The sequence below is a fragment of the Netta rufina genome, assembly GCF_964035555.1.
Source record: "Netta rufina genome assembly, chromosome: 2".
Lineage (NCBI taxonomy): Eukaryota > Metazoa > Chordata > Aves > Anseriformes > Anatidae > Netta > Netta rufina.
The window spans coordinates 158,504,211-158,521,984 of NC_140124.1; the positions used below are offsets into that span (position 1 = coordinate 158,504,211).

The window sequence follows — 17,774 nt, forward strand, 5'->3', positions numbered from 1 at the left end:
CTGCTGCCCGCGGGCTGAACCGTACTCACTTTTAATTATACGAGCTGCTCAGGCTTTATATTATCATATCAATGACATGAAACACCAGCATGTATTGATTAAACTCAACAAATGCAGCACCCCAGCACTCAGAGTTCAGGGGATGGCGTGGCTCAAAGCTGGAGGGGACGAGGGGAGCGGGACGGTCCCGGCGGCGGCGGCTTCCCCCCCGGCGCTGCTCCATCCGAGCGGGGCGGGCACGTCCAGGCACCGGCTCCCCTGGGAGCAGCCTCCCAGGCACCCGCGGGGGGCTGGGGCCGGGACCCCCCGGTCCAGGGAGCGCCGGGGGGGGTCCCCGTGGCCGGCGCTGCTCCGGCCCCGCCGAGTCCTGCCGCCCCCGCGGCCACCCCTCCGGCAGCGTCGGGTCGGGGCGAGGTCCCTTGGGTGACGCCGTGCGGCCGTCCCCGGCAGCAGGGTGAAGGCGGGAGTAGTGTCCGTGGCTGTGGTTTTGTGTCTGTGGCTTTTCCATCCTTCCTCCTTCTGCTCCTCCGTGTCGTGTCGTCCTTTCTGAAGAGGTTGGGGGTGGGGGGGGGGGATCATCATCTAGCTCCGAATCGCCGTCTTCCTGTCTCGGTCTTTACTCTGCAGAGATTTGGGGGGGGGAAGGCCGAGTTAAGAAAACACACCTGGGGCCGGGAGCTTTGCCAGCGCTGGCGGCGGCCGGGAGCCTCTCGCTCCCCCCCGTGCCGGTGCCTGGCAGCAGAGGCCGGCAGCAGCTCCGCACCGGCTCTTCCGAATTGTCACCCCCCACATGTCCCGGGAGCCTTGGGGGGGGACCCTGCTCCCGCAGGTGCCCCCACTGCTGCCCGCACCCCGGGGACACCGAGCTCTGCCGCCCTGCTCCTGCTCGCCCCCCAAATCCCCCCAGGATGGAAGCCCCCGCCCTCACCAAGCTGCAGGGAGCGGTGCCTGGCGCAGGGCTCCGGTCCCAAGCCCTGCACCCGGGACCAGGAGCGGTTCTGCCGAGGTGTCAAAAGCACCAACCCGTCCCCATCCCGGTGTCACCGTCCACAGCCTGCAGCAAATTTGCTGCTTGCAGCAGTCCTCCCGGGTAGCCCCACGGTGGCGGCCGGGCCGTGAGCCTCCCCAGCACCAGAGCAGCCCCACAGCACCACCAGTTCCACCAGTACAACCACTGGTACCAGTACCACCGGTACCACCAGCACCATCACTGCCACCACAGCACAAACCAGCACCACCTGGACCACCAGCACCACCTCTATCACCACCATCAGCACCAACCACCACCACCAACACCAGTATCACCACTGCCACCACCAGCACCACCACCAGCACCACCAGTATCACCACCACTATCACCACCAGCGCCACCAACCCCACCACAAACCGCCCCCAGCGCCACCACTGCCCCCGCGCACAGAGCCACCGGCACCACCCGGGCAGGTGGGCGCAGGCAGGGCCGGTGCTTCCCGTCTCCAGTTTGCCAGGACTCGTGGCCACCGGGGTCTGGGGGCCCGGGACCTGTGGCCGTGCCCCTCTCCGTGCCGAGGCCGTGCCCGGGGCCGGCCCCGCGGCGTGTCGGCGGTGCAGCCTCCCCCCCCCGGCTGCACGTGCGGCCCCTGCTCTGACTCTTCCTTTGTTACCGGGGGTGGGGAGGGGAGGGGAAGGGGAGTTCAGCTCAGAAATGGTAAAATTAAATTTCCCAGATGTTCAGGCCCCAGGAGTTCTTGTGCTGTCTGGAGAGGAAATGGGGATTCGGAAAATCCCGCCTCATATTTTTTCCCCTATCACCTTGCCTTTCCGCTGCCATTAAGTGCAGCAGGAACAGTAAATTACAGGGCTGCGGAGCCGGCCCATCTCGTAGATACCGTGGGGGGAGCGGGGCACGGCGCTGGGCTCTGCCCCAGGCTCTGGAAGCACTGCCCTGAGCACACGGGGCGCTGGGCGCGGACCCAGGGCGCAGCCGGGTTGGTGTCCCGGTGGCACCCGGTGCGTGGCTGGGCTCTGCCCATCCTCACCGCCCCAAATCCTCGCTCAGCACGGCACCGGGAGCTGCAGGAGGGGTTTTACCACAGCAGCGATGTCAGGCAGGGGCTGCGGGGTCAGCAGGCTCTGCCCAGAGCCGTCGCCTCGCTCCCTCCGTCCCCATCCCAGCCCTGACTCAGGCTGCGAATCCCTCGCCAGGAGCTGAGTCACGAGCCCACAGCTCAGGGGCCGGAGCGGTACAGCCAGCGGTGACCTGGGTCTCAGCATTTTGGCAGGTCGCAGCCGCTCACCCACGCTCTGCTTCGCAAACCCCCTGGGATGTGTCCTGGTCCCCCGGTGTCCTCGCCCCCCCGGTGCCGCTGAGCTCCTGCGCTCCTCCGCGCTGCCTCCCCGGGGCTTGGCCTCCGGCCTCTGCTGGCCTCCGCTGTGCCGCTGGGCGCGGTGACACCGGCCACGCTGGCAGGGCCCCTCGCCAGTCCCCGGGGTCCCTGCAGGCAGCCCCCCGGCCTCGTGCTTCTTGAGGTCCTGTCCTGGGACAGAGGAAGACCCCCCGGTCCTCCCGTTCCCAGTGCTCCGGACACCCCTGGCGCAGGGGGACGAGGGACAGGCCTGCAGGCTGGCAGGGCAGTGCCACGAGCACCACCATGTCCCCGCTCCAGCGGGATCAGGGAGGCTCAGCTGTCCTGGCTCAGGCTCATCTTGAGCCCCGTGGCCCCTTTGGGGCGCTTGGGGCCAGTCCCAGTCACTGCTCTCAGTGCCCCCTCCCCACTTTGCTCCCTTGCCAATGCGTGCTCCCGCTCCAGGAGTCAGCGTGGCCGATGCTGGGTACGTGTCCCTCGTTCCTTTACCAGCGTGGCCGATGCTGGGCACATCCCTCGTTCCTTTAGCAGCCTGCAGTGCTGGCACTGAGCTGGGGGAGCCGTGCAGCTCTGCCCCGTGCCCCTTCCCCACGCTCTCCTGCCCCTCGGTCCCCGCGGTGACAGCTCCGCGCCACGCAGGCAGCGGGGCCGTGCGCTTGCGAGGGCTGTGGGCACGCAGAGCGCCGCGAGGGGCCTCATCCCTCAACTTTTTTGAGCAGGAGGCCGTGCTTGGATGTGGGTTTTTTGCGCTGGACTGGCTCTGGTCCTCCCCCCGAGCCCGGGCTGCCCCACACCATGGCTGTGTCCAGCCACCCGTCCACCCGAGGCGCTCGCTGGAGGAGACGCAGCCACGGTTCCCCCCCAGCGCCGCATGTCCCGGAGGGGGCAGCACCCCCAGATGACCCCAAGGAGAAGCCCAGGGGCTGGGTGGTGAGGATCCAGCTCTCACGCATCACACCGTCCTCGTGAGGGGAGCCAGGACCCCTGCTCGCAGGGTCACAGGTCCCTGGCGATGAGGGACTGTCCCCTCCGTCCCCGCCACCTGCCTGCGCTCGGTCCTGCAGCACCACGCACACGTGGCAGACGCGCTGCCCCTACCAGAACGGCTTCGCCTCCCTCCTGCTCACACCCTGACCTGCACAGCCCCAACCCCACGCGGGTTTTTGCCTTTTGGTTAGGGCCGGGACTGGCCCAAAGCCCAGCAGCCGCCCTCCTGGGCAGCCCCTCAGCAGAGCCCGGCCGTTCTCCAGCCAGCAGTGGAACCCTGCGCATTTTTGGGGGAGGCTCTCTCCAGGGAGATGGCGGTGGTTTCGGCCAGGCAGGGAAAAATCCCTGAGGGAAGGCGTCAGGATGCCAGGGCAGGAGGCTGGGCTGAGTCACGCAGCGTGAATCCAGGCAAGCCCCGTGCCCGCCGCGGCGCCGCGCTGCCGGCAAGACTGGGACGAGGCAAATCACAGAATCACAGAATTTCTAGGTTGGAAGAGACCTCAAGATCATTGAGTACAACCTCTAAAAGAGACCCAAAGACCCAGAGCAGAGGAGCTTGCAGAAAGCGTCCTGCCCCCGTGTCCCTCGGGGTGCCACAGCAGCCCCAGAATCCCACCCGAGCCCCCATCCTGGCACCCCTCACTGCAGGGCTCCTGCAGGCTCGGGACAGGGATGGCACAGGGCAGCGGGGAGGGCTGGGAGCCGGGCAGGCGCGGGGCCTTTTGGGGAGGAGGACGCGGTGGTGAGTCAGAAGCAGGAGCACGGCGTGTGCCAAGGTGTCTGCCACTGCTGGCTGGCTTGGGGAGGGACAGCATGGCACGGCACGGCACGGCACGGCACGGCACGGCACGGCACGGCACGGTGGTCTCCAAGCATTTAGGGACAACTGGTGGCAGAGGGGCTCCGCAGGGCGGTAGCGCGGCGGGACTTGTTTTGGAGCCCCATGAAGGGCACCCCACGAGAAGTTTGCCCTAAAAAGCCCTTTCTGCGGCAAACTGGAGAGCCAGAGCCAGGCAGGCTCCGTGGCGTGCGGTCGCGCTGGTTGAGGCGGCACCCGTACACGTAAGCACAAGGGAGGGTGGAAAAGGGAGCGCTGCTGGGGGGGCATGGACGGGGAGCTCGGACCCAGGCACCCGGCCCCATAAGGGCAGGGGCTCGGAGCTGCGGGTGCCGGAGCTCCCTCACACCAAGGTGTGGGTGCTGGATGAAAGGCTGGAGCTGGCACCCATGGGTGCTGGCACGGCTTTGGGTGCAAGTGGTGCCACGGGGGGCTGGCATCCCCCGAGGGGCCGGCGGCTGCCGAGAGCCGGGGCGAGGGGCTGGGAGGTGCAGCTGCGCCGTGTTCGCAGCTCCAGAGGAGATGGCTTTCATTTCCTCGCCGTTTGTCAGAGTGCCTTCCTGATAAAAGGCGGTTTGTTTTATTCCTTTAGCACACAATAAAACCCATCCAGTCGTTACCTGCCTGGAACACCTCAAGCGCAGGCTGAATGCGTAGGCAGGGCCCCTGCGGTCCCCAAACCCGCCCGATTCGCACCCAAACCGAAGGATCTCGTCCCCTGGGCGCCTGCTCTCGGGGAGGGTCACCCAGAAGGGAGGCGGCCACCTGGGCCCGGGGCTCCTGCACTGCTTTGTCCTTCCCCTGCACCCTGGCACAGAGCAGCCCTGGGGTTTGCCCCCGCACAGGAGCCTGTGCCAAGAGCGGGTGCAGAAGCGGCAGCCTTGGGGATTTACAGGAGCTGATGCCAAAGTGGCAACGGCAGCGAGAGAGACGGAGGGCGCTCGGTCTTTGGAGCTGGTACCGGAGGTTTCCAAGCGGGATTGGAGCTGGCGGTGGGGAATTTTGGCAATTTGGCCCTGCAGGAGCTTCCCCACCTGCAGCTCCTGCTGCTCATCGAGGGCACCGCGCAGCCCGCGGGTTGCGACCTCCCCGTGGCAAGAGGTGGATGCTCGGGACAGCCAAGGGCAGGGGAAGCACGAGGTGCCCGTGGCCCAAGAGGGAAGAGCTCATCTGCTCCTCTGGGATGGCCCAAGGGCTGTCAGTGTAAATCCTGGCAGAGATCAGGGCTCCCCGTGGCCTTCCCTGCTGCCTGCGGGTCCCGGGTCAATCTCCCGCTCGGGTGAGTTGGAAAGGACGCGCGAGGAGGATTAACGGGGTTTGGGGTTTTCCTGCTCTGAAACACTCGAGCTGCTGGAGCCTGCTCGTGGCTGGTTCCACCGCCACTGCTTCACGCTTAATGAGCCTTGAATCCTCCGCAAAGACGTCTCCCTGCTCGGGACGTTACTCACTGGGGTTAAGCGGGTTCAGACGGAGCGTGCACGCACGGCTCGGCCGGCCAGGCCCCCGCCTCTGCCTCGGCTCCCCCGCTCGCCTTCACCTCTGCCCTGCCAGAGATCCTCTGCAACGTGCTGGAGGCCGAGAGGTTTTTAAAGCCCAGCACCGAGGGCTCGGCACAATCTCTGCCCCCACCCTGCTTCCCGAGACCCTCTCCCTGTGGGCTTTGTGAGCACGGAGAGCCCCGAGCTGAGCAGGGCTGCGCCCACCCCTTGCTCCCTGCCCACCGCGGCCCCCGTGGCCACGCTGGTGCCAGGCTGGCAGCCTGTGCTTGGGGTTGATCCTGGCACGAGGCCGTGCTGCCCACAGGGGCAGCGGGGGCACAATGTGTCCCTAAGGGCACGGGGAAGTGGAGGAGCCTCTGGGGAACGGGGCTGGCCGGGGCCCTACGGCTCCCACTCACCCGGAGACACCCCCCGGTGCCCGTGGCGAGCTGGTTCCCGAGTGCTCATCCCTCTGGGGTGCTTGGTGGTGCTCCCCACATCCCTGTGAGCCCCCTGGGCACCCGGCACAGCCCCCAGGACCCAGGCCCTGCACCGGCAGTGGGCGCAGGGCTCTGGCCACCGGCACTGAGGGGCTGAGAGCCGTGGCCAACCCCACCACCACGTCGCTTCGCCTCTGCGCATGCTGCCTGCGCTCCGCCGGAGCAGAGGTGCCGACGTCCCTGGCTCGCTTCTTTTCCCTGTGCCTCTGATTTCCAGCTCCCAAAATCTCACCCGCAGGGGCTTTCCCCATCTCCCATCCCTTCGCCTTTCAGCACGCAGCATTCGGAGGCAGCTGCTGGTGCTCGGGTGCCAACCTGGAGGTGCCAGAGGGAGGCACCGTGTTTGCCGTGCCTGGCTTTCGGGCTCGCTCACGGGCTCCGGCGCGCTCTCCGAGGCAGCTCCCGGATCCATCCCGTCCCCCTCTCCCTCACGGCTCCCCCGGCGTTCCCTAAACCCCCCCCTCCGTCCGAGCGCCCCGCGGCCACTCACCAGCTTCCTCTGGTTGCTGAGGCAGAAAGTGCAGATCTGTTTGGGCTGGGAGTTCTCGGTGTCGCGCGCGGGGGGGCTGCCGCCGCCGTGGTGGTAGAAGGCCGGGGTGGTGTGGCAGGGCTGCCCGTCCCCGCACGCCTCCCCCACCAGCAGCACGTTCCCCAGGTGGGAGATGTAGCTGGAGGCCAGTCTCAAGGTCTCGATCTTGGAGAGCTTCCTGTCGGCCGGCTCGGTGGGGATGAGCGTGCGGAGGGCGGTGAAGGCGGTGTTGACGCTGTTGGTGCGGTCACGCTCCCGCGCGTTGGCCGTGTGCCGCTGCCGGGGCTCCCTGCTGAGCCGGCCGGGCTTCTTGCCGCTCCTCCGCTTGCCGGCCTTCAGCCCGTAGCCGTCGGCGTCCAGGTGGTAGGGCTTCTCGTCCGAGCCCGAGCTCTCGCTGCCGTTCTCCTCGTCCTCCGACAGCATGCTGATCTCGGGGTACAGGTAGCGGCTGGGGGCCGAGCGCAGCATGGCGAAGGACATGGTGGGCCGCGCGCGCGGCGAGGGGCACCGGGGAGCCTCCTGGGGACCGCCGCCGACCTCCTCCTGCTGCGGGCGGCCTCAGCTCCGCTGGCGCATGCTGCGGCCCCGGCTCTCGGCTCGGGGAGGCCCCGGGTAGGGCTCGGGCTGGGAGGCGCCGCGGCAAAGAAGAGGGGTAGAGGGGGGGGCCCCGAATCCCGGCTCCCCGCCAGCGCTCGCCGCGCGCCGCGGGCTGAGGGCTGCTCACAGGCAGCGCTGCCACTTCCCCCGCCGACACATGTGCATCTTAAGGCGCCGAGCGTGGCAGGAGCGGGGAGTTTTATAGCAGCAGCAGTGGTCAGCCAGGCCCCTCCTCCGTGCAGCAGCCCCGCTCGCTCCCAGCCGCAGGCTCACGCCTACCTGAGCTCACCCCCGGCCCGTCCCGGCCCGTCCCGGGGGGGCTCAACCCTTCCGGGCTCCGTGGGGTCCTGCCCGTGGATGGGGGGTGGATGCAGCCCCCCCCGGCAGCCGGCTCGAAGCACTTGTTGCCGTTCACCTGCTGGCCCAGCACGGGGGGGCTGTGGGGCTGTGGGTGGGCACGGTGCTGCTGGGCGCGGGTCCCCCCCCGGGGGGTCCCGGGGACCCTGCTCGCTGCGGTGCGTGGGGGGTGCTGAGCCCCACATCGGTGGGGTGCAGGAGCTGCCGTGCCCGGGAGGTGGCCGGACTTGGGGGGGCTGCGGGTCCGGATCAGTCCCTGCAGGTAGAGCCCACCCCAGGGCTCGCCCCCCCCTTCCCCGCAGCCTGGCTAAATCCATCCTGCCGCTGCTAATGGGGCTGGGGGGGGGGGATTAACCCTTCAGGGGCTGCCAGCACCACCCCGGGGAGGCAGCAGCTCCCTCCTGGCACAGCCGGAGGCTCTTGTTGCCCCCCCAGCCATCTCCAGCCCCCTCCAGGCCGGGCAGACACATCCAGGCGTGGCGCCCGGTCCTGTCCCCATAACCTCACGGGCCCTGCTGATCCCACTGACACCAGCACCTGCTTCACCTGGACCTTGCACCCTGCCCCTGCTCCCCTCCTGCACTCGTCCTGTACACGCCAACAGCTCCCCCAGCCCCTGGGGGCACGCAGAGGGGCATCGAGCAGGGCCAGGCATCGCCTGCCACCCCCGTGGGGCAGCCCAGGCTCCCCACACCGTGACCAAAGGAACCCAGGGCTCTCCAGTGCTTAACGGTGAGCGTGGGGGCTCGGGGGACCCCCAGCCTCCGGTTTGTGCTCCGCGGGGCTCTTGGCTCAGTGCTGGCTTTGGGCAGGGTTGGTGCAGCCCCGGAGCCGCTTGATTTTATGGCACAGATCCCGGGTTTGGGGACACGGAGGTGCCCCAAGGCTGCTGGGATCCCGCACCCAGCTTGGGTCGGCTGTGCTGTGCCCGTGGGTTGGTAAGGAGCTCCATAACCTCGTAAATTGGACTGGGAGAGCGGGGGGCACGGTGCTTGTGGCTGGCACACCTCACTGTCCCCACGTGGCACCGCTGTCCCCACGTGGCACCGCTGTCCTGGTCCCGTGTGGGGCCGTGCCAGGCAGCCTGGAGCTGCGCTGTGTGGACCTGGCTCCCTTCAGGTGCTGCTCTCAGGGCAGCACGGCCCCCGGGGACCCGTGGTCACAGCAGGGACCTGGGGACACCTCCGCCACCCATCCCTGATGGGGGACACACCGGGGGGCTGCAGGACGGGTGCCCCCGGGCGCTGTCACCTTGCAACGCGGGGGACACCTGCGGTGAGCGAGGAGGGGACGGGAAATCCCCGACAGCTCCACAGCCCCCGGGGACAGCGGGGACGGAGCAGCCCCCCACGGGGCCTTGTCACCCCGAGCGGAGTTTTGCACCTTTGCAGCCTGCAGCCACAGCTCATCAGCGGCCCCAGCAGCTCCTGGAATCCCAGCCACTGTCATCCCCTTCCACGGCGCCGCGCGCTCCCCGTGTGTGCTTTGGAAGCCCGGGCTCCTGTAGGCATCTGCTTTCGTTTAGCTCTGCTAACGAGCCCGCTTTTCTCCAGCACCTTCCATCCAAGCGCAGTCCCCCGGCTCTCTCCCTGCGCTGTCCTTCCTGGTGAGAAGCACGTCCGTATCCCCGGCCCAGCTCCGGGCAGGAGGAGGGGAAGGAGGAGGAGGAATGAGGGGAGGAGAAGAAGGGGGGAGGCGAGGCTGCAGCCCTCCAGCCCACGCAGGGCGGCAGCAGCCCTGTCTGCAGGTGACGCTCGGTGCTGGGCCGTGGCCAGAGCACCAGCCCTGAGGCTGGCCCGAGGTCCCGGGTTTAAATACTCGGAGGTTTTTGGTGCTGCTGCTCCTGGCTTCCCGCGGCTCCCGTCATGTCCCGCTTTGGGCACCGCGTCCCCGCGCTGGCCGGCCGGCAGAGCGAGGTGCAGGCGCCTTCTCCCAGGGAATCCGCGGCTGCACGGCACAGCCGAGGGGCCTCAACCCCCCCGCTGCCCCCCAGCCCCTGCCACAATTTGGTTACCGGGGAGTTTGGCCCATCCACCCCATGACGCCCCCAGCGCCCGCAGCCTCCCCTCTGCTCCCCGGACCCTGGCACTGGGCTGGGGGCAGCCGGGTTTTTTCTAAGCCCTCCCCAATCTGCCAGCCCCCGGGATGCTGCCCAGCTCCCCTCAGCAGCCCCACAGCTCGTACAGGAGGGGGTCCTTGGGGTGCCCCTCTCCTGCAGCCCCCCGAGCCCGCAGAGGGGCCCTGTGCTCGTGCCGGACCCCTGAGGACCCCATGGGCAGCCTGTTTGGGTGCAGAGCGGCCTCCAGCCCCGCTGGGTGCTGGGTCGTGGCCACCCATGGGGCAAGGGGGCTCTTCTGTGCCCCCCACAGCCCCCAGCCCACCAGCACCTGCCCACCAGTGCAGGGCACGGAGGGCGCGACGGGGCTGATGGCTGCGCTTGCCCCGTCCCCTTTCTCTCCTCCACGTGGACCGGATATTTTCAAGAAAAGAATCTTTCCTACGACGCTCTCCAGCTGCCAGGAATGTGCGTCTAGGAATGCCCAGGGCCCATCCAAGAACAACTTCCAGACGTGAGGCTGAGTGACGGCAGTCCCTCGCGCCGGGGCTCCAGACTCCCCCGCGCTCGCTCGCGGGGACGCGGCTCGCCGGAGGCGATGTGTTAACGACACGGGAGGCAGCGGGTGGGTGGGAGGGGAGCGAGGGGGAGGGACGGGGCCGCAGCTACCGGGCTGCTCCGCACCGCTGGAAGCTCTGGCTAGAAGGAATTTTCGCCTTCCCTCCCCGCCGCAGGGCTTGGGGGGACGTGGAGCACGCTCCGGCGGATCGGCCCCGAGGGGCAGCCCGGGTGCTGTGCGTCCCTGCGGGGTTTTGTGGCACCGTTGGCACTCGGGGTCTGCTCCTCTCAGGGGTCTTGTGGGACTTGGGGATCCTGCTGGAGGACGGCCAGAGCTGGGGGCACCACGCTGGGCCTCCCCACGGTCCTTGGGGTGTCCATGCCAGGCACAGAGCTCGGGGTGAGCCCGTGGGGTGTCCTGGAGGTGCTGAGCCCCTCTTGTCCAAGCCGTGCCGGAGGCGCAGCCCGGGCAGTGCCACCCGGGGCAGCGCCAGGTTCGGCACCACGCGCCCTGGCAGCCGTCGGGGCCAGCTCTGCCTGCGCAGACACGGGACCCTGGGGCTCGTGTTGGAGGGGAAAATGTTCCAGGCCTGATGTGATCCTGTTTGTCCTCCTGGCAAGAGCTTCGCCCAGGGATTCCTGCGTCAAGTCCGCAGCTCCTGGCGGAGCTGGAGCTGGCCTTCGGGAAGAGACGCCCAGTCTGGGCTTCCAGGCTCCAGGCACGGCAGCAGCCCGGCTAAAAACCCGACCCCTGCTCCTACACCCACTGCACCACTGCAGCTCGCCCTGCTGCGTGGCTGGAGCTGTTCCCTGCACGGCATTCCCTGGGCAGGTGGAGCTGGAGAGGATGCGCATGGAGGAGAGGAGGAGCCCGCAGGGGGAATCTGCATCCCTGTCCCTGCACCCGGCTACCTCTTGGTCCTTGTGGGTCGCAGACCCTTTACTGCCCCCTCTCACTCTGCTCTCAAATGCACCTAGAGCTGCGCAGCCCCAGCAGAGCCACCACGGCTCCGGGATCAGTGCCTGCAGGCGGCATCACTGGGGCTGCTGCGTCCCCTGCCCAGTTTGTCCCGTCCTGGGGAGCCCCTGCCCGGCTCAGTGCCACGTGTGTGGCGCTGCGGGAACGTCCCCAACCTTCCTGCTGCTGGTTTAGGACTTCTGCACCCGACTGAGCCGTGACCGAGCGTGGGGACACCCACGGGCAGGTGGCTGCAGAGCCTGGAGCGCCCTGAGGACTCTTGGAGAGCACCTTTCCTGCGGCTGACCGTGCTTTGAGGCTCCCAGAGCCGGTGTCCCAGTGTCCGTGTGTCCGCATCAGCAGCGAGCGGTGCCCCAGGGGAGCCCAGATGCTGGGGCTCTGCTGGGTTAATCCGGGAAGCCCCACGGTCCCGGCCGTGTCCCCGATGTGGATGGGGAAGTTCCTGGCCTGTTCCCCTCGGGGCCGTGCACATCCTGCGCTGACGTGTGCTCGGAGAGTGATGGATGGGTCCGCTGTGGCCCGGGGGGCTCCCGCCGGCTCTGCCTTCTCGGGGCTCCTGGCGCCTTTCCGTGGAGGCTCCGTGCAGCTTGCAAGTGTTTATGGGGACCAGATGGTGCCGCGGGGTGAGGGTGACCCCTGACTGCGGGGTGTGGGGGGGCACAGGTCACCTTCACACCTCCTCCCTGTGTGTTTGTAATTGGGGACGGGGTCTCTGCGTTTTGTAACGCGAGGGCTGCTGCGGAGAGGCCGGGGGACCTCGCTCCGCGCCCGACCCCACGAGCCCCGAAGGGGAGGACGCGGCTGGGGCAGGTGAGGAGCGGGTCTGGTGCCGGGGGGGCCTCATCCTGCCCTCGTATGGCTGCACGGAGCCCTCCCAGGGTTTGCTGTGGGTGCTCAGTGCCAGCTCATCCTTGTGGCCGTGTCCCCATGGGGGCTGGCGATGGGGACCCACGGCCACGTGCGGACCCCGGAGGCCGGAGAGGGGCCGGGAGGAGCGAAGCCCCCGGTGCGCGGGGGGCAGCCGCCTGCTCCCGCTGCAGGCAGCCAGGAACGGCAGCGGCCGGGTGCGTGCGTGTGCAGGGGGAGCCGGCCTGGCCCCGGCCGTCGGAAAATGTGAGGCGATCCTGCTGTCTGCGGGATCGGACGCAGGAATGCGCTCAGCCGCGCCGCTGACCGCCCGCAGCCCCTGCCCGCAGCCTGAGGCCGGGCTGCAGCCAACGCAGCACCCCGAGGCAGCTTTTTAAACCCCGCTGCAGTAAACGAGCCCGGGAGGTGCTGGCCTCGACGCCTGCATCCGTCATCCCAAGTGCTGCACGTCCCATAATGAAGCGCAGCTCCGGGCAGGGCACCGGGGGGCTCTCCGGCCGGTGCCCCTCGTCCTGCTGCAGTTCTGGGGCTCAGTCACTGCCCTCCCGGCCTCCCCCAGCCCCAGTTCCCAGTTCCTTCTACCCCCAGCCCCGCTCCCGTGCTGCCATGGCCACCAGCAGCGTGTGGGGGCATCGTGCGAGGTGGGGGTTTCCTTGGGATGGAGGAAGGAAGCCCAAGCTCCATCCTGGCACAGCTCTGGGCGCTGCTTGGGTGGGAGATGCTCGTGGGGGTGTTTGGGAGCAGAGCACTTACCCGACCCCCACTGCTGCTCCTCGGTGCCCTCACATGGACTGGGAGGCCGAGGGGGAGGCAAGGGGCTCATGAAGCGGGTGCCCCCTGCCCTGCCCTCACGCTGCCTCCGTGCCCCCTCCCCAGGACATCCGCAACACGGTGGGCAACATCCCCATGGAGTGGTACGAGGACTTCCCACACATCGGCTACGACCTGGAGGGCAGGAAGATCTACAAGCCCATCCGCAACAAGGACGAGCTGGACAAGTTCCTGGAGAAGATGGAGAACCCCGACTACTGGTGAGCGGGCACGGGGAGGGGGCTTCGAGGTGCTCGGGCTCGTAGCCCCCCCGGGGGACGGGCGCTGTCACCGTGTCGCGTTCCCCGCAGGCGCACGGTGCAGGACAAGATGACGGGCGCAGACATCAAGCTGACGGACGAGCAGGTGGAGCTGGTGCAGCGGCTGCAGAAGGGGCAGTTTGGGGACGTCCACTTCGACCCCTACGAGGTGAGGTTGCGGCACGCGCTCCGTGCTCGTGGTGCCCGGCGCAGGGGGCCCGTCCCGCACACTGCAGCCACGCGTTCCCCGTGTCTCCCCAGCCGGCCGTCGACTTCTTCACCCACGAGGTGATGATCCACCCGGTGACCAACCGCCCGGCGGACAAGAGGAGCTTCATCCCCTCCCTCATCGAGAAGGAGAAGGTGAGAGGTCTGGTGGCACCGTGGCCGAGCTCTGCGTGCCCCGTGCCCTGAGCAGCGCTGGGGGCGGTGGCTGCGGCCGCTCTCCTGTCCCAGACGTGTCCTATCCCCACCGTATCCACCCACACCGTATCCTCTCACACCATATCCACCCCTGCCAAGTGCTCGGGGGCACTGGTTTCCATCCTTCCACCCTGTACCCCCCCTCCTCAAGCATGTGGAGCCCCAGGGCTCCTGGAGCTGACCCGTGCCCGCCCCGCAGGTCTCCAAGCTGGTCCACGCCATCAAGATGGGCTGGATCAAGCCCCGCAAGCCCAAGGAGGACACACCTACGTACTACGACCTCTGGGCCCACGAGGATCCCAACTCCATCCTGGGCCGGCACAAGATGCACGTGCCAGCCCCCAAAATGAAGCTGCCCGGGCACGAGGAGTCCTACAACCCCCCGCCCGAGTACCTGCTAAGCGAGGAGGAGGTAAGGGGGGGCCGGGAGGTATGGAGGAAAGGGTTGGGGGCACGTGGGGAGCTGTGGGTGCGTTGGGACCCCGAGAGGGGTGTGCTGAGGGAGGGCAGCCGGGAGTGCTGGGGCACCAGGATGAAAATTGAGCATGGTCAGGGCAGAGAGGGACGCTCGGGGTCCTGGTGCGGGGTGCGTCCTGGCACACACTCAGCCCAGAAAAAAACAAAACAGGAAAACCAGGCAGCAAAACCCAACTGGGAACAGGGGGAGCTCTGCTGGACATGGAGAGGGAGGTGCTGGGGCGGCGGGGGGGATCATGGTGTCTCGTGGGGCAGTGGGGCACCAGCCAGGGGATGCTTCGTGCTCGGCTGGGGACGGGATAGCGCCGGGGCTGGGGCAGCATCGGGGGCCGTGGAGCGCCCGTCCCCACGCTGCTGACCCGGCCTCGCCTCCCCCTGGCAGAAGCTGGCCTGGGAGCAGCAGGAGCCGGCCGAGAGGAAGCTGAACTTCGTGCCGCAGCAGTACCGCTGCCTGCGGGCAGTGCCTGCCTACCCACGCTTCATCCAGGAGCGCTTCGAGCGCTGCCTGGACCTCTACCTCTGCCCACGCCAGAGGAAAATGAGGGTGAGAGCCTCTCAGACCCCAACAACCCCCCCACAAGGTGTCCCAGGAGTGGCCTCGGCACGCTCCTGTGCCTGTCCTGTTGCCACCCAGCCGGGAGCAGGAGCTGCAGTGCTGTGGGGCTGCCCCTAAAGCCCCTCGCCTACCCACAGCAGCCCCGGCAGGAGCAGAGCTGGGACAGAGCAGGGCTTGTAGGGTGCTGGGTTGATCCCCTGCTGGCCCCAAGCCCTCAGCAGCCCCCGTGTCTGCTGTCCCCGGGGCCGTGGGGCCGTGTCTCACGGGGTGCCTCTCCCTCAGGTCAACGTGGACCCGGAGGACCTGATCCCCAAGCTGCCGAAGCCACGGGACCTGCAGCCCTTCCCCACCACCCAGGCGCTGGTAAATCAGTCTGCAGCTGGGGAGGGGTCGCCTGGGTGCCCGGGAGGTCCCTCAGAGGTGCCGTGTGGCCGCGTGGGGCCCTCGTCCACCTCCTGTCTCCCTCCCCAGGTCTACCGTGGGCACACCAGCCTGGTGCGCTGCCTCAGCATCTCTCCCAGCGGGCAGTGGCTGGCATCAGGTAAGGATTCCCTGCCCGGGCTGGGGCATCCCAGACACACCAGGCACCAGTACCCAGCCCCAGTGCAGGATCAGGTCCCAGTTATGCCCCGTAACAGCGCAGGGCTCGGGGCACGTGTAGGCTGGGGCTCCCCAGAGCTGCCAGCCACGGGGAGCCAGCACACCCCGCTCTGCTGGTGCTGGATTGGGGTGGGGAGCCTGGGCACGAGGCCGGAGCATCCCCGAGCTTCCCGGGCCAGCAGCACGCGTCCTGAAGGCTCCGTGGGTTTTTCCAGCCGCTCTCGGGGACCCCACCCTGGAGCCCGCGTCCCTCCCGCTCCGCAGTGGAGAAAGTGAGGCTGGAGGGAGAGGAGTGAACGGCGGAGCCCTGCGCGGCCGGCCGGAGGCTGGAGATTGAGAGCAGATGGCAGTTTTAACAGCCCACAAAGGCACATGTGCTTTTTATAGCGCTGGAGTTTCCAGGCTGCCAGCTCCCGGTGGCCGCGGTGTCGGTCGGTTGCACAACGTGGAATTCCTGGCCCCGGGCTGGGAAAGTGGCTGAGATCAGGCGTTAAAAATAACCCGACCTGCGGGGACACGGCACGCCGCCGCTACCTGCTCCTGCTACCGCTGCCCACGGAACAGCCTGCCCGGGGGCCACACCGCGCCGTGCCGAGCCGTGCCGAGCCGTGCCGAGCCGTGCCGAGCCGTGCCGAGCCCAGCCAGGCGTGCTGCCAGCACAGCAGCTGCGCCGGGAGCTGCACGCGTCAGGAGGGGACCACGGGCAGAGTCGCGGTGCTGGGGGAGCGGGGAGGGGGCCTGTTCTCTCCGCAGCAGCCCCCGGTCACGTCTTGCCTTCGTGGTGCTGGAGCTGCCGGGGAATCGCGGGGGCACCGCAGCCTCCCTCCTGCCGCTGCCAGGGCTCCTCCCCGAAGGCTGGCTTGGGGATGTGTCCCGGCCCCCTGAGCCAAGCCGTGGCAGCATGGGGTCCCCTGGGGGAGCTGTGCCTGACCCGGCACCCCCCCGTGGTGTCCTGCAGGCTCCGATGACTGCACGGTGAGGTTCTGGGAGGTGTGCACGGCTCGCTGCATGAAGACGCTCGCCGTGGGCGGCGTGGTGAAGAGCATCGCCTGGAACCCCAACCCCACCGTCTGCCTGGTGGCCGTCTGTGTGTGAGTGCCCCAGCAGGAGCCGGGGGTGGTTGGAGTCCTGGCCTGGAGCTCCTTGCTGCCCCGCAGAAGGGCCTGGGGGCTCACAGCCTCCTCCACCACCCTCCCCACGGCCCTGGCCCTGTGCCGGGGCCATGCCGTGACCGTGCAGAGGGTTTTCCTCCCCTCGGCAGTGCCCTGACCCCTCCTGCACTCTTCCCACGCCACAGGGAGCAGTCGGTGCTGCTGGTGAACCCCTGCCTCGGGGACAAGCTGCTCTACGGGGCCACCGACCAGGTGCTGGAGTCCTACACGCCGCCCGAGGAGGAGCGGGTGCAGCCCGTGCAGTGGCTCACGGCCACCGTCGAGGAGCACAGCAAAGGCATCCGGCTGACCGTGCAGCACAGCAAGGCAGGGCCAGGGGGGCTTTGGGGGGTGGGCAGGGGCCGTGGGGAGGTGGGCAGCAGCCCCATTGATGGGCCTGACCCGTGAGCATCTCCCACCTTGCTCCCTGCAGGCTCTCAAGCAGGTGACCTGGCACGGCAAGGGCGACTACTTCGCCACCGTGGTGTCTGACAACAGCAGCATGCAGGTGCTGATCCACCAGACCAGCAAGCGCTGGAGCCAGAACCCCTTCCGCAAGAGCAAGGGGCTGGTGCAGTGCGTGCTCTTCCACCCCATCCGGCCCTACTTCTTCGTGGCCACCCAGCGCTACGTCCGCGTCTACAACCTGCTCAAGCAGGAGCTCACCAAGAAGCTGATGGCGAACTGCAAGTGGGTGTCCAGCATGGCCATCCACCCCGGAGGTACGTGAGAGCAGCCCCAGGCTGATTGGGGTGCGGGAAGGACTCTGGGTGCTGGTGGGGCTCGCTGGTGACCCCCACAATGTGTCGTCCCCCCCTTTCTCTCACAGGTGACAACATCATCTGTGGTAGCTACGACAGCAAGCTGGCCTGGTTCGACCTGGACCTCTCCACCAGGCCCTACCAGCTGCTGCGGTGAGCCCCAGCCCTGCGGGGGGCTGCCCACACATGGGGTCCCCCCATAACCTGCCTGCACCCCAGGGTGCTGGGCTCGGGGCTGCTCCAGACCCCTCTCATTCCTTCCGTGCATCTGGCCGTGCCCAGCAAACCCCGGGGGGGTCTGTGAAGCTTGGCCACGCAGGGGGCTGCAACCCACACCCTCCCCTCGCCCTGATGGCACCCCCTCTCTGCAGGCACCACAAGAAAGCGCTGAGGAGCGTGGCCTTCCACAAGCACTACCCGCTCTTCGCCTCGGGCTCGGACGACGGGACGGTCATCGTGTGCCACGGCATGGTCTACAAGTGCGTGGGGGACTCCCGGGGCTTTGGGGTCTCCTCCCCTGTCCTGGCACAGCCCCGGGGGTGCTGGGCTGCAGGGCAGGGGGTGCTGGGCTGCCCCACGCCTCGGGTTTGGGGATGGGGAGGGGGCTTGCAGCATTTGTGGGGTGACTCCGGGGGTACCCCGGGG

The 17,774-nt window shown here is 68.3% G+C and overlaps 2 protein-coding genes across 2 annotated transcripts in view; one reads left to right on the forward strand and one right to left on the reverse strand.

Annotated features, from left to right (window-relative positions):
* The window catches only part of BOP1 (BOP1 ribosomal biogenesis factor), a gene marked incomplete at its 5' end in the record, with an annotated part of 40,381 nt that overhangs the window by 22,254 nt on the left and 353 nt on the right, over nucleotides 1-17,774 (forward strand). The window contains 12 exons of the mRNA XM_084281711.1: nucleotides 12,968-13,122; nucleotides 13,213-13,330; nucleotides 13,423-13,524; nucleotides 13,784-13,996; nucleotides 14,444-14,605; nucleotides 14,900-14,980; nucleotides 15,089-15,158; nucleotides 16,176-16,308; nucleotides 16,515-16,695; nucleotides 16,802-17,090; nucleotides 17,198-17,282; nucleotides 17,501-17,608. Coding sequence (XP_084137837.1) covers nucleotides 12,968-13,122; nucleotides 13,213-13,330; nucleotides 13,423-13,524; nucleotides 13,784-13,996; nucleotides 14,444-14,605; nucleotides 14,900-14,980; nucleotides 15,089-15,158; nucleotides 16,176-16,308; nucleotides 16,515-16,695; nucleotides 16,802-17,090; nucleotides 17,198-17,282; nucleotides 17,501-17,608 — 1,697 coding nt within the window. The remainder of the gene's footprint in view (nucleotides 1-12,967; nucleotides 13,123-13,212; nucleotides 13,331-13,422; nucleotides 13,525-13,783; nucleotides 13,997-14,443; nucleotides 14,606-14,899; nucleotides 14,981-15,088; nucleotides 15,159-16,175; nucleotides 16,309-16,514; nucleotides 16,696-16,801; nucleotides 17,091-17,197; nucleotides 17,283-17,500; nucleotides 17,609-17,774) is intronic.
* SCX (scleraxis bHLH transcription factor) lies at nucleotides 583-7,157 on the reverse strand (the record flags this gene model as incomplete). The annotated part of the gene is made up of 2 exons (XM_084281920.1): nucleotides 583-621; nucleotides 6,639-7,157. The coding sequence occupies 2 exons, from the start codon at nucleotides 7,155-7,157 to the stop codon at nucleotides 583-585; spliced, it is 558 nt and encodes a 185-aa protein (XP_084138046.1).